Consider the following 14,715-nt stretch of genomic DNA (forward strand, 5'->3'; position numbering starts at 1 on the left):
GAATTGGATCTGGCCCTATGTGTCAGAAGGAGGCTCTTGGCATGGTGGATCAGGTTTTTGGCAGGCAGGCAGCACATCTCTCAGGATGTGTGGGTGTGGTGTGTGTTGGGGGTGCTTTTCTAAGTGTAGGTGTTCAGCAGGTAATCCATTGTGCTGTAGAATTCCAAGCGATTGGGTTGGTTGAGAGTGCCGTTGTCAGGGAAACAGAGGTGGAGCTAATCACTTTGTCAGGACCCTGTGCTGAATACGAAGCCATGATGATGCCTCTTATCCCGGGGGATAAAGGAAGTATCATCCATACCAGACAGTGATTATAAAGGGTGATGTTTCCTCTGTTTAATACCAGCGAAGGGTGTGTTTGATATGAGATGCTGTGTGCATTAGTTAGGCCTACACAAATTACGTCATGACTATGTTGTTGTTGTAGGGAGTTTTGGGGGATTTCTTTTGTTCTGAGCCTTACATGGTGCAGATAGATTTTATGTAGGCCTAACTGCGTTGGTATAATGGGGTGTTGGCAGGACTGGCAGTATAGTGTGTCTGTCTGCGTGTCTGTCTGCGTGCCTGTCTGCCTGTGTTGCTTGTTTATGTGAGGGAGCAGGCATCTGCCCACGCTGCCGGGAAGCTGGCATGGCCATGAATGAGTCATACCCCCCACTACTACTACTTAAAGGATGATCTTGGTTAAAGGTTTGTTCACGACTCCTGCTGGCACCACACTGACAGCTAGAGAATAAGGAGCTCTTTTTGTGTTAGTGGATGTTCGTGGTCTAACGTTAACTGTCCACAGTAAAAATGTTTTATACTCCGTGAATGAGTATTCTTCAATAATCCAGTGAGATTGTGAACTAATCGTTTGTATACAACTAGTGCTGCTGCTATGACTGCTAGTGCTGCTGCTATGACTGCTAGTGCTGCTGAGTTTACTACGACTACTGCTACTCCTGCTGCTACTAGTGCTGCTGTTTCTACTACTAGTGCTGCTGTTTCTACTACTACTACTACTACTACTAGTAGTGCTGCTGTTTCTACTACTAGTGCTGCTGTTTCTACTACTAGTGCTGCTGTTTCTACTACTAGTGCTGCTGTTTCTACTACTAGTGCTGCTGTTTCTACTACTAGTGCTGCTGTTTCTACTACTATGACTAGTGCTACTACTACTAGTGCTGCTGTTTCTACTACTAGTGCTACTACTACTAGTGCTGCTGTTTCTACTACTAGTGCTTCTACTAGTGCTGCTGTTTCTACTACTAGTGCTACTACTACTGCTGCTGTTTCTACTACTACTACGACTAGTGCTGCTGCTGCTACTACTACAATGACTAGTGCTACTACTACTACTACTACAATGACTAGTGCTACTACTACTACTACTACTACAATGACTAGTGCTGCTGCTACTACTACTACTACTACTATGACTAGTGTTACTTTTACATTTTAGTCATTTAGCAGACGCTCTTATCCGGAGCGACTTACAGTAGTGAATGCATACATTTCATACATTTGTTTTTTTTCCTGTGCTGGCCCCCCGTGGGAATCGAACCCACAACCCTGGCGTTGCAAACACCATGCTCTACCAACTGAGCTACAGGTGCTGCTGCTACTAGTGCTGCTACTAGTGCTGCTACTAGTGCTGCTACTAGTGCTGCTACTAGTGCTGCTACTAGTGCTGCTACTAGTGCTGCTACTAGTGCTGCTACTAGTGCTGCTACTAGTGCTGCTACTAGTGCTGCTGCTACTAGTGCTGCTACTACTAGTGCTGCTACTACTAGTGCTGCTACTACTACTACTAGTGCTGCTACTACTACTACTAGTGCTGCTGCTACTAGTGCTACTACTATTGGGCTAGTGCTGCTGCTACCACTGACTACTGCTACTAGTGCTGCTGTTACTGCTACTGGTGCTGCTGTTACTGCTACTAGTGCTGCTGTTACTGCTACTAGTGCTGCTGTTACTGCTACTAGTGCTGCTGTTACTGCTACTAGTGCTGCTGTTACTGCTACTAGTGCTGCTGTTAATACTGCTACTACTACTAGTGCTACTACTACTAGTGCTGCTGCTACTACTACGACTAGTGCTGCTACTGCTCCTACTGCTGCTACTATTATGACTACTAGTCCTGCTGTTACTACTACTACTACTACTACTACTACTACTAATGCTGCCGCTACTATTACCACGACTACTGTTGCTACTAGTGCTGCTGTTACTACTATTGCTACTAGTGCTGCTGTTACTACTACTAGTGCTGCTGTTACTACTACTACTACTACTAGTGCTGCTGTTACTACTAATACTACTAGTGCTGCCGCTACTATTACCACGACTACTGTTGCTACTGCTGCTAGTGCTGCTGTTACTACTACTACTACTACTACTAGTGCTGCTGCTACTACTAGTGCTGCTACTGCTAGTTCTGCTGTTACTACTACGACGACTGGTGCTGCTGTTACTACTACTACTACTACTGCTGCTGTTACTACTACTACTAATAATGCTGCCGCTACTATTACCACGACTACTGTTGCTACTAGTGCTGCTGTTACTACTACTGCTACTAGTGCTGCTGTTACTACTACTAGTGCTGCTGTTACTACTACTACTACTAGTGCTGCTGTTACTACTAATACTACTAGTGCTGCCGCTACTATTACCACGACTACTGTTGCTACTACTGCTAGTGCTGCTGTTACTACTACTACTACTACTACTACTACTACTACTACTACTAGTGCTGCTGCTACTACTAGTGCTGCTACTGCTAGTTCTGCTGTTACTACTAGTGCTGCTACTGCTAGTTCTGCTGTTACTACTACGACGACTAGTGCTGCTGTTACTACTACTACTGCTGCTGTTACTACTACTACTGCTGCTGCTGTTACTACTACTACTACTACTACTACTACTACTACTACTACTACTAGTGCTGCTGTTAATACTACTAGTGCTGCCGCTACTATTACCACGACTACTGTTGCTACTACTGCTAGTTCTGCTGTTACTACTAGTGCTGCTGTTACTACTAGTGCTGCTGTTACTACTAGTGCTGCTGTTACTACTACTACTGCTGCTACTGCTAGTTCTGCTGCTACTACTAGTGATACTACTACTAGTTCTGCTGCTACTACTAAGACGACTAGTGCTGCTGCTACTACTAGTGCTGCTACTGCTACTGCTGCTACTATTATGACTAATAGTGCTGCTGTTACTACAACTAGTGCCGCTGCTATGACTGCTAGTGCCGCTGCTATGACTGCTAGTGCCGCTGCTATGACTGCTAGTGCCGCTGCTATGACTGCTAGTGCCGCTGCTATGACTGCTAGTGCCGCTGCTATGACTGCTAGTGCTAGTGCCGCTGCTATGACTGCTAGTGCTAGTGCCGCTGTTACTGCTAGTGCTAGTGCTGCTGTTACTAGTGCTCCTGCTACTAGTGCTCCTGCTACTAGTGCTCCTGCTACTAGTGCTGCTGTTACTAGTGCTCCTGCTACTAGTGCTCCTGCTACTAGTGCTCCTGCTACTAGTGCTCCTGCTACTAGTGCTCCTGCTACTAGTGCTCCTGCTACTAGTGCTCCTGCTACTAGTGCTGTTGCTACTAGTGCTGTTGCTACTAGTGCTCCTGCTACTAGTGCTCCTGCTACTAGTGCTCCTGCTACTAGTGCTCCTGCTACTAGTGCTCCTGCTACTAGTGCTGTTGCTACTAGTGCTCCTGCTACTAGTGCTCCTGCTACTACTGCTACTAGTGCTCCTGTTACTAGTGCTGTTGCTACTAGTGCTGTTGCTACTAGTGCTGTTGCTACTAGTGCTGTTGCTACTAGTGCTGTTGCTACTAGTGCTCCTGCTACTAGTGCTCCTGCTACTAGTGCTCCTGCTACTAGTGCTCCTGCTACTAGTGCTCCTGCTACTAGTGCTGTTGCTACTAGTGCTCCTGCTACTAGTGCTCCTGCTACTACTGCTACTAGTGCTCCTGTTACTAGTGCTGTTGCTACTAGTGCTGTTGCTACTAGTGCTCCTGCTACTAGTGCTCCTGCTACTAGTGCTCCTGCTACTAGTGCTGTTGCTACTAGTGCTGTTGCTACTAGTGCTGTTGCTACTAGTGCTGTTGCTACTAGTGCTCCTGCTACTAGTGCTCCTGCTACTAGTGCTCCTGCTACTAGTGCTCCTGCTACTAGTGCTCCTGCTACTAGTGCTCCTGCTACTAGTGCTCCTGCTACTAGTGCTCCTGCTACTAGTGCTCCTGCTACTAGTGCTCCTGCTACTAGTGCTGTTGCTACTAGTGCTCCTGCTACTAGTGCTCCTGCTACTAGTGCTGTTGCTACTAGTGCTCCTGCTACTAGTGCTCCTGCTACTAGTGCTCCTGCTACTAGTGCTCCTGCTACTAGTGCTGTTGCTACTAGTGCTGTTGCTACTAGTGCTGTTGCTACTAGTGCTCCTGCTACTAGTGCTCCTGCTACTACTACTACTGCTACTAGTGCTACTAGTGCTAGTGCTGCTGCTACTAGTGCTACTAGTGCTAGTGCTGCTGCTACTACTAGTGCTACTACTACTACTACTACTACTACTACGACTAGTACTACTGCTAGCTACTACTGCTACTCCTGCTATTCCTGCTGCTGCTACTACTACTAGTGGTGCTGCTGCTTCATCTAGTGCTACTACTCCTGCTGCTAGTGCTGCTACTACTACTATGACTAGTACTCCTGCTGCTACTACTACTAGTGGTGCTGCTGCTTCATCTAGTGCTACTACTACTATGACTAGTACTCCTGCTGCTACTACTACTACTAGTGGTGCTGCTGCTTCATCTAGTGCTACTACTACTATGACTAGTACTCCTGCTGCTACTACTACTAGTGGTGCTGCTGCTTCATCTAGTGCTACTACTACTATGACTAGTACTACTACTACTACCACTACTACTGGTGCTGCTGCTTCATCTAGTGCTACTACTACTATGACTAGTACTTCTGCTGCTACTACTACTAGTGGTGCTGCTGCTTCATCTAGTGCTACTACTACTATGACTAGTACTCCTGCTGCTACTACTACTACTAGTGGTGCTGCTGCTTCATCTAGTGCTACTACTACTATGACTAGTGTTACTACTGCTACTAGTACTCCTGCTGCTACTACTGCAACTGCTACTACTAGTGCTACTAATACTACTACTACTACTACTACTACTAGTGCTGCTACTGCTGTTGCTACTACTACTTGTAGTAGTGCTGCTACTACTGGTGCTGCTATTTTTACTACTACTACTACTACTACTACTACTACTACTACTACTACTACTAATTACCACATTAAGTGCTGATTTTTGAAATCAAGTTCCTCCATACTGGCACCACATGGACAGTGCTAAAGAATGAGGGCGTCTGGGTCAAGGAAGGAACACTGTCTGCTCTGCTGCTGACCCCTGACCTCTCATCAGTTAACTTGAGCTTAGCACCTCAGGATAGCCTAGCTACACATGGAGCTAAGGCTTGCACCCATCCACCCTTGCTTGATGCCAATTCATAGTTTAATTCTCAACACTCAGCCCTATGTTCACTCTAAGGGATCTCCAGTCTACTCAAACGGAGCTGACAGAGGTTCCAAAAGAATTCAGCCGCACAAATGTACTACTAGAGCGACGCAAACGGACCTCTGTTGGCTCTATTTGTGTAGACCCCTTTAGGCGTCAGACTCAGACAAAAGTGACAACACACTTTGTGACAGCTGCTTGAATGAACAAGTCTAGAGGCTACTCTAAATAGGTGTATGCTTCTGGTCTAGTTATCATGACAGTGTGTCCCTAGTCCATCAATATCGATATTTTCATTGTCACAGGGCACTTGGCAAGCTGCTTTTAAAGCCCATTCAGGCTAGCCTCGTTAAGCTGTGGGTAATGCAATGTTATTATTTAGATATTATGGCAAGATGCATTTAAATGGCTAAGTCCGTGTTAAGTGAAACATACAGTATAGTGTTGATTAGCTCTGAAACAAACAATACGTCAGTCACTAAGTTTTGTATTATGTTGCCATAGTGCAAAAACCTGTAAATTCAGCTGTGTGTTTTTTGTGGGTGCGTTTACACTGGCAGCCCAATTCTGATCTTTTTTTTTTCACTAATTGGTCTTTAGACCAATCAGATCAGATCTGAAAAATATCTGATGTGAATAGCACTGATGTGCATTGTCGAAAGACCAATTAGTGGTCTTCAGAGTTTTTTTGATGTGAAATGTCTGACACCACTTTGAGGGAGCCAGACCCCTCTGCCTACGCATACACATTTAAAAACTAACAAGACAAGTTGTTTTCCAGTCACAAGTCCACTAACCACCACCAGACAAACACGTTCTCTGTGTCATAGCGGAGCGTTTAGCTGGAACACATTTTGTGGTGTGCTTTATTATACGGTAAACAATGTATATAAAAAAACCAAAAAAAGTCTAGTTCTTGACTCTGTTACCAGTGAGGTGTAACCATGGATTCGATGGTTTAAATCTCTGAGGAAAGTAGGACCGTCTGTGCCTTATCTCCTCTGTCTGCTATAGTGCACTGCGTAGCATACTACGGGCTCTGTTGAATCAAACTAACTCACTATCTGAATGGTGAAGGGGTTGGACGAACAACATATTTGTGGTACGAGAGAGCACGTTCGGATTCATTTGGATGAGAACTTTGTTTAATGCGCGACGCGAAAAGAAACTGGCATGCATTTTGATTTGCACACACACGCATTCTCAGAGGAGGAAGTATTTTGGCCAAGATTCAATATTAGCCATGATCAGTACCCTGCGTATGTCTCTATCCCCTGATTTGGAAAGTACAACCAAGTAGGCAAACATTACCCTCTGATAGGCTGGACTACATGGGACATGTATAGATTCAATAGCATGACAAACCCTCATGGTATGGAAGGAATGCTGGCTGTGGTTTGCCCCCCCCCCCCCCTTCAGAGCAAAGGAGACGGGAAAGAGTGTTCTATGGGATGCATCTGTGCGCTCCTTTGAGCCTGAGGGCCTGTCTGTCCCACTCACTCTCTCCATTGAGCTAGCCAAAGAGGAAGCCACTGTGTGCATATGTCGTCCGTCCCCCTTCCCTCCCCATTTGACCATTGGAACACTCCAGGACCCTTTAGCATTTCCATTGTATTCTACAACCAAACCCCATCAGAGGGGATGCCACCCCTCCCTCATTAATCAAGGCATTTTTTTTTATTGCCTTCCTTGTTTGTGGAAGCCCACGATCTTTCATGAAACTGTATTGTCTGGCTCTGGACCATGATGTAATGCTTTGAGGGTGAAATCCAACAGGGATGCAACACTCAGACTCTTGAGTCGTGCTGGGAAATCAGTCTTTGATTAGCATACTGCGACTGTATCAAGTGTCTTAGAGTAAGTGCTGATTTAGGATCAGTTTGGCCTTTTTGATGACAATTCATAAAATGACATATGACGGGGGAATCTGATCCTAGTTCAGCACTCCTACTCTGAGATTCTTGATGCTGAGCTGGGTACCTCTGATCTAAAATATTGCTCTTCGTTGAGTTGGTAGCAGTTCTGTTTATCCCTACACCTTTTTAGTTAGAGAATTAAAGACTATCCTGAAACTCCCATTTGACTTTGCTGCTGGTGAATAAAGAAACCCTACTATGCTTCCCTCCCCAACCGCCTGTGTGGAGATTGAACCTCTTTCTTCCTCTGCTGCTCATGTTGCTACACGTGACGCACTGGATAACATCTGACCTGTTAAGTGGCAAGAAGGAGGTCATGGTGCCGTGCTAAAAGTCTGAGACGAAGATGATTTAAACACTTATGAAGCCGGCTAAGTTAGGTCCATAGCCGTGTGCTCTTTCAGTTCAGAGGAGCCACGTTGCTCCTTTCTTCGTTCTGGCCCCTACCCCATGCTGCAGCTGACTCCTGACTCACGACTGGAAAATGCCTCTTCCTGTGTGGGTCTCCGCTGCTTTCTTAGCTTTTCTTTCTTCTTAGACAGCCGTGTTGCTTCTTTATGCTATATTCTCCTTCCAAAGCCCAGTGGTTTTTCTTGGACGTCTGAATAAGCCCTATTTGCACCACAGAGAACTCCTCCAATTGCACCAAAGTGTATAAAGAAGTCAGTCTTCAATGGGATCCCCACACTCTCACATGTCACATTATGCAAGATGACCTGGACTTACGCTGCCAAGCTATTTGAGAGGCTGTACCGTTGACAGTATTTATGTTTGTGTTTATCGTGCCCAGCCAATGGCTTGTTCAGAGATATGTTGAGGGATATGAGTACCATATAGACTATTATAAAAGTCATTGGTTTTTATACCCACAAAGAGAGAGCAGCTATGATAGTTGCCACCTGCTCTGAGTCAAACTTGCGTTGTAAATAACAGGGGTAAACTGCTTCCCAACAATGCAGAGCGGAAAATAGAACATTAGTAACACGAGGAATAAATTGCATATCACTAATTACATATGCTGTTTATTAAATATTTGCCATGGTGCTTATTACTGTTAATTGGTGAGTCATGTTACGTCTTCTACAGCAGGAACATCTGTTAAATTATCTCTGAGCTTTTGCAGAGCTGTCCTTATTCTCCGGATGGAAACATTTGATATCCCATGTGAAAAGAATAACAAGACTCCAATTCTTCAGTTTTCACAGAGCGTTTTTTTAAGACTTGTGTTTCGTCTTGATTTATGCTCACAGTGGATTCCACACTGCTCTGCTGCTCTATTCTGCCTCTCCCGAGTCACGAAGCTCTTAACTCTCTCCATGTCCCTTAGTCTGCGACCAGGAAGTGAACAAGTCCAGTCATTTCAGAAGACCCCTTTCATTCCTTAAGTACATTAGGTACTTTATGGTGGGATGCTGTTCAGGCACTCACTTACTGTTAGACATATACAATCATATTAGGGATTCTGCATATGCTGTTAGAATGTATAGCACTGTCCCTTGGTGAAAGTGAGCTATAAGTAGGTGATCATTCCCATGTGACTTCCTCAGTACCATCTATAGACTAAGGCTGTGTCCTAAAAGTGAACCTATTCTCTTTATACTTTTAACAACCTAATGGTCTCCCGAGTGGCGCAGCGGTCTAAGGCACTGCATCTCAGTGCTTGAGGCGTCACTACAGACACCCTGGTTCGATTGCAGGCTTTATCACAACCGGCCGTGATTGGGAGTCCCATAGGGCGGCGCACAATTGGCCCAGCGTCGTCCAGGTTTGGCCGGTGTAGGCCGTCATTGTAAATAAGAATTTGTTCTTAACTGACCTGTCGAGTTAAATAAATACATATATTTCCTACATAGTGTGCTACTTTTGACCAGAGTGCCACATAGGCTGCATCACAAATGGCACCCTAAGACCTAGGCTACGTTCTCTGACCTCTATCCTCACCTTTGACCTTCTCTCCTCAGGCACGCCCAGTCATGATCGAGGACAAGGGTCACCGTGTGACCGACTACTTTGTGGTGGCCGGGCTGACGGACAAGTCCACGCCACTGGAGCAGGACCTGTCGGAGACCAAGTCCAGCGGGCCCAAGGCGCCCATCACTGACCTGGCTGTCATCAACAAATCGGCGGGCGAGACGGTGCCGGAGGGCTTCACCTGCATCGAGAGCACTTACAGCGCGCAGCAGGCCAACCTCAACCATGGCAGCCTTAAGAGCCCTGAGATATTTCTCTGCTACAAGAGGGGCCACGACAAGCCCCCGCTCATTGACATCGGGTGTGTGTGTGAGCCCAAATGAACTGTTCAAAGTGTGTGAGCGCCACACTAGTTAGTGTTACACAATGGTATCATTAGGGTTAACTCTAAAACAGGAAAGCCATAACCTCTAAGTCCCTTACTCGTCCTAATGAGACCAATTACCGGAGTAGTCATCTCTAATGAAGCTGCTAAGTACATCTAGTTTAATCAATTTCCACTGATAAGAGAGAAAATGGTAGTGGAAAGTTGCTTCTCGTGTATTATTGCGCTTTTGTGAACTAACCTTTGGTAATATAGTGCGTGGTATGACCTTTTAATGGGTTATATGCTAGATTTATTGAATGCATCTCAATTTGTGAAGTAAATCATTTCATTTTCAGGCACTTTTCTGTCTATTAGGGGAAATAAGAGCACCCAATAATGTTGCATTTTGGAAGAGTGACGTCACCCACTATTTAATTAGTGTTTCGAAAACCACAGTTATTCCCCCACCAGTGGAAAATATCTACTCTTTTGCGTTTTGCCTTCACTGCAGTTGTGTTTCGTTTCCAGCGGCCATGTAACGTTCTGTGGCCAGAGAGGGAGGTGCGTAGCAGTAACCCCCATTGGCTTTACGAAATATGACTACACTGAAGTTTAAACTTTGCACCATGCAAAGTCATCGAGACTCCAAAACCTCTTTTGGTGTTGCAAGGTTGAATAAACTTCAAAAGACCAGTTTATTTACAATTTGTATGTTTTCTGAAGTAGAACGTGCGGTATCTATTGGGGTTAAACTCCAGAGATGGCTCAGTGAAACATTTTGTGTCCTGTGGTAGTGACTGCCTAGGTCTGAGTGAGCACTGATAATGTATAGGCAAGAGTCATTCCCCTGCCAGCACTTTGCAACACTCTACAGTGCCTTGCGAAAGTATTCGGCCCCCTTGAACTTTTCGACCTTTTGCCACATTTCAGGCTTCAAACATAAAGATATAAAACTGTATTTTTTTGTGAAGAATCAACAACAAGTGGGACACAATCATGAAGTGGAATGAAATTTATTGGATATTTCAAACTTTTTTAACAAATAAAAAACGGAAAAATTGGGCGTGCAAAATTATTCAGCCCCCTTAAGTTAATACTTTGTAGCGCCACCTTTTGCTGCGATTACAGCTGTAAGTCGCTTGGGGTATGTCTATCAGTTTTGCACATCGAGAGACTGACATTTTTGCCCATTCCTCCTTGCAAAACAGCTCGAGCTCAGTGAGGTTGGATGGAGAGCGTTTGTGAACAGCAGTTTTCAGTTCTTTCCACAGATTCTCGATTGGATTCAGGTCTGGACTTTGACTTGGCCATTCTAACACCTGGATATGTTTATTTGTGAACCATTCCATTGTAGATTTTGCTTTATGTTTTGGATCATTGTCTTGTTGGAAGACAAATCTCCGTCCCAGTCTCAGGTCTTTTGCAGACTCCATCAGGTTTTCTTCCAGAATGGTCCTGTATTTGGCTCCATCCATCTTCCCATCAATTTTAACCATCTTCCCTGCCCCTGCTGAAGAAAAGCAGGCCCAAACCATGATGCTGCCACCACCATGTTTGACAGTGGGGATGGTGTGTTCAGGGTGATGAGCTGTGTTGCTTTTACGCCAAACATAACGTTTTGCATTGTTGCCAAAAAGTTCGATTTTGGTTTCATCTGACCAGAGCACCTTCTTCCACATGTTTGGTGTGTCTCCCAGGTGGCTAGTGGCAAACTTTAAACGACACTTTTTATGGATATCTTTAAGAAATGGCTTTCTTCTTGCCACTCTTCCATAAAGGCCAGATTTGTGCAGTATACGACTGATTGTTGTCCTATGGACAGAGTCTCTCACCTCAGCTGTAGATCTCTGCAGTTCATCCAGAGTGATCATGGGCCTCTTGGCTGCATCTCTGATCAGTCTTCTCCTTGTATGAGCTGAAAGTTTAGAGGGACGGCCGGGTCTTCGTAGATTTGCAGTGGTCTGATACTCCTTCCATTTCAATATTATCGCTTGCACAGTGCTCCTTGGGATGTTTAAAGCTTGGGAAATCTTTTTTATCCAAATCCGGCTTTAAACTTCTCCACAACAGTATCTCGGACCTGCCTGGTGTGTTCCTTGTTCTTCATGATGCTCTCTGCGCTTTAAACGGACCTCTGAGACTATCACAGAGCAGGTGCATTTATACGGAGACTTGATTACACACAGGTGGATTCTATTTATCATCATTAGTCATTTAGGTCAACATTGGATCATTCAGAGATCCTCACTGAACTTCTGGAGAGAGTTTGCTGCACTGAAAGTAAAGGGGCTGAATAATTTTGCACGGCCAATTTTTCAGTTTTTTATTTGTTAAAAAGTTTGAAATATCCAATAAATTTCGCTCCACTTCATAATTGTGTCCCACTTGTTGTTGATTCTTCACAAAAAAATAGTTTTATATCTTTGTTTGAAGCCTGAAATGTGGCAAAAGGTCGAAAAGTTCTAGGGGGCCGAATACTTTCGCAAGGCACTGTATCTGCCAATCTCAGCTTCCTCACACGTTGACGCTCAGGCCTTTTGAATGCAGGTCAGAGGTTAGTTTTTACCTACTGTGGGATATGTAGGACAACATTTAGAAAATTCACTCCAGTGGTGTCCTGTAGTTGGAGACGCTGGCCATACCTAGGCTTATTTTCTTTTGGCCACGGTTGTACTGGGTCTTTCTGTTTCCCTTTCATTCTTACCAGTTTGTGAAAGACTGTAACTCTGAAAGTAATTGCTCATCCATCTGAATCCATTTTTTTCCCCAACCTCCAATCCACTTCATCTGCAGAATGATTTTGTCTAGTTTGTGCATGTGTTTGTTGTTTTATGTGTACATATTATACACTAATATTATCTCTCTCCTCTCTCCTCCTCTTTCTCTGTCTTCCCCCCCTCTCTCTCGGTCTGTCCCCCCCCCCTCTCTCTCTGTCTCCCCCTCTCTGTATCTCAGGGTGTTATATGAAGGTAAGGAGCGTCTCATCCAGGGCTGTGAGGTAATCCAGGCTACGCCGTATGGCCACTGTGCCAACGTCAACAACAGCTCTGCCACCTCACAGCGTATCTTCATCACCTTACGCCGCGCGCCGCCTGTCCAGCCCCAGAACTCCCTGTCCGTCACCGACATCTGCGTCATCGTCACCAGCAAGGGCGAGACGCCGCCGCACACCTTCTGCAAGGTGGACAAGAACCTCAACTGTGGCATGGTGAGTTGAGGCCACTGGTAATGAAGTAGGCTCATGACCAACTCAGTGGCCTTGTGATTAGAGTTTCCCTCCTGTGATTGGAAGGTTGGGGCTTCCATCCCTCATCATGTCATATCAAAGACTCTAAAAATGGCACCCGATGCCTTTGTGCTTGGCACTCCGTATTAGGAGATAGACCAGAGCCCTGTCCAGGGGTGGACTTGTACATCAAGCTCCCTCACGCTACAGAAACAGGAGATGGGCTCCTGCCCTATGGGCAGTTCTGGTTTGGACACAGCTACTTTCTTAACCACGCCTACACACTCAATTGCTCCAACACATACCTTTTCGGTTGGTTTACAACATTTCGACCCCTAAAAGGGACTTCGTCTGGCCCAGAAAAGTAGAGCTTTGGGGAATCAATGGGTATGGAATGTACAGTATGGAGCTGGAATATACTGTGATATGAAATTCAGGCCATGCCACTCAACCTCGCTGAGAACATTCTGTCGAAATGAATCGTTGAAAATGTTGTTTTGAGCCCAAAGTCACATGGTCTTGTTTTTCCTCCTCCAGTGGGGCTCTAATGTTTTCCTGTGCTACAAGAAATCAGTGTCGGTGTCCAACTCCATTAATTACAAAGCCGGTGAGTCTCACGCGCTATTGGTTCTTTGTTGTTACTCTCAATCTACCCATCTCTCCGCATCAGTCTTTCTTTTCTGCGCCCATTGATGGATAGCTATTATTTTCTCTAGCCTTTGTTCAATGCTGTTTACCATACGTTTCCACTTGCTTCGTGCCTGAGTTGACTTCACAGTAATTGTACGTTGATCTCCTATGATTGATCTGATTTGAAAGGAGCTTTCTGTGTGCTGTCGATAAGACTAAATGCACTGGCAAATGACAGCTCTATTATCTGTCACTCAAATACCTGTAAACTGAACCACACTCTCCCTGATGATTCCTGGAATAAATGGCTAGAAATTAGCGGGATTGATTTGGGGGCTGTTGTCTGCGTTTTTGAATCTCGAGATATGTTTTGCGTCACAAATGGCACCCTACTTCCTATAGGCACTGGTCAAAAATAGTGCACTATATAGGGAATAGGGTGTCATTTGCGACACAGTCCTAGGTTGAAATCACTATTCATCCACCTGGAGTTTAGAAAAGGGCACCGGCCTCACATTAGACGGGTTCACGGCGACTCTCATTGGCATATTTCTGGTGCTAATTTATTTCAAGGTGGAAAACAGTGGTGTGCGTCTATGCTGTCACCCGGTGTTAAATGGTTTATCCTTTCGCTTTTGTGTTTTTCACTTAAATGACCTCCAAACAGGTTCTTATGGACTATATAAATGCATGTGTAGAAAGGTAATGTTTCTGAACACATTTACCCCTTAAATTGTTCAGATGGTTTCATTCACGCTATGTATCCACCTTGTAAATGCAGCAGTTTGTCCCCGTCTCCAACTTGCTACTTTCTGAGGTCATTGCTGGGTGTTGGCTTAGACGGGCCCCTGTTCAGAGACTCCACATGCACACACGCTTTATCTTCACTAGGCCTTCTTCCTGTGAGGTGACGACGTTTGTTTGCCAGACCACACACTGCTTCCTACCCCGCCTACTCCTTCAGTTGCTTTTTTCCCCCTACAACATTCTCTAACGTTCACAATAGGCCATGGGTGACAAGGCATTGGTCAGCAAAGTGTTGATTTCTTTTGAAAATAATGTGTTCTAAATCTCAACACACTGGCTGACGTTAATGAAGGGATGACGAGTGGACGGGGTTTGATCTTATTCCAATTTC

At 45.1% G+C, this 14,715-nt stretch overlaps 1 protein-coding gene across 2 annotated transcripts in view; it reads left to right on the forward strand.

Annotated features, from left to right (window-relative positions):
• Positions 1–14,715, forward strand: part of LOC106608644 (DENN domain-containing protein 4C) — a 62,751-nt gene that overhangs the window by 17,033 nt on the left and 31,003 nt on the right. For both annotated transcript variants that reach the window (XM_045721593.2, XM_045721594.2), the window contains exons 2-4: positions 9,405–9,715; positions 12,677–12,929; positions 13,485–13,554. In XM_045721593.2, coding sequence (XP_045577549.1) covers positions 9,417–9,715; positions 12,677–12,929; positions 13,485–13,554 — 622 coding nt within the window. In that variant the 5' untranslated portion in view covers positions 9,405–9,416. The remainder of the gene's footprint in view (positions 1–9,404; positions 9,716–12,676; positions 12,930–13,484; positions 13,555–14,715) is intronic.

Source organism: Salmo salar, chromosome 07 (assembly GCF_965601325.2).
Source record: "Salmo salar chromosome 07, fSalSal1, whole genome shotgun sequence".
NCBI lineage: Eukaryota > Metazoa > Chordata > Actinopteri > Salmoniformes > Salmonidae > Salmo > Salmo salar.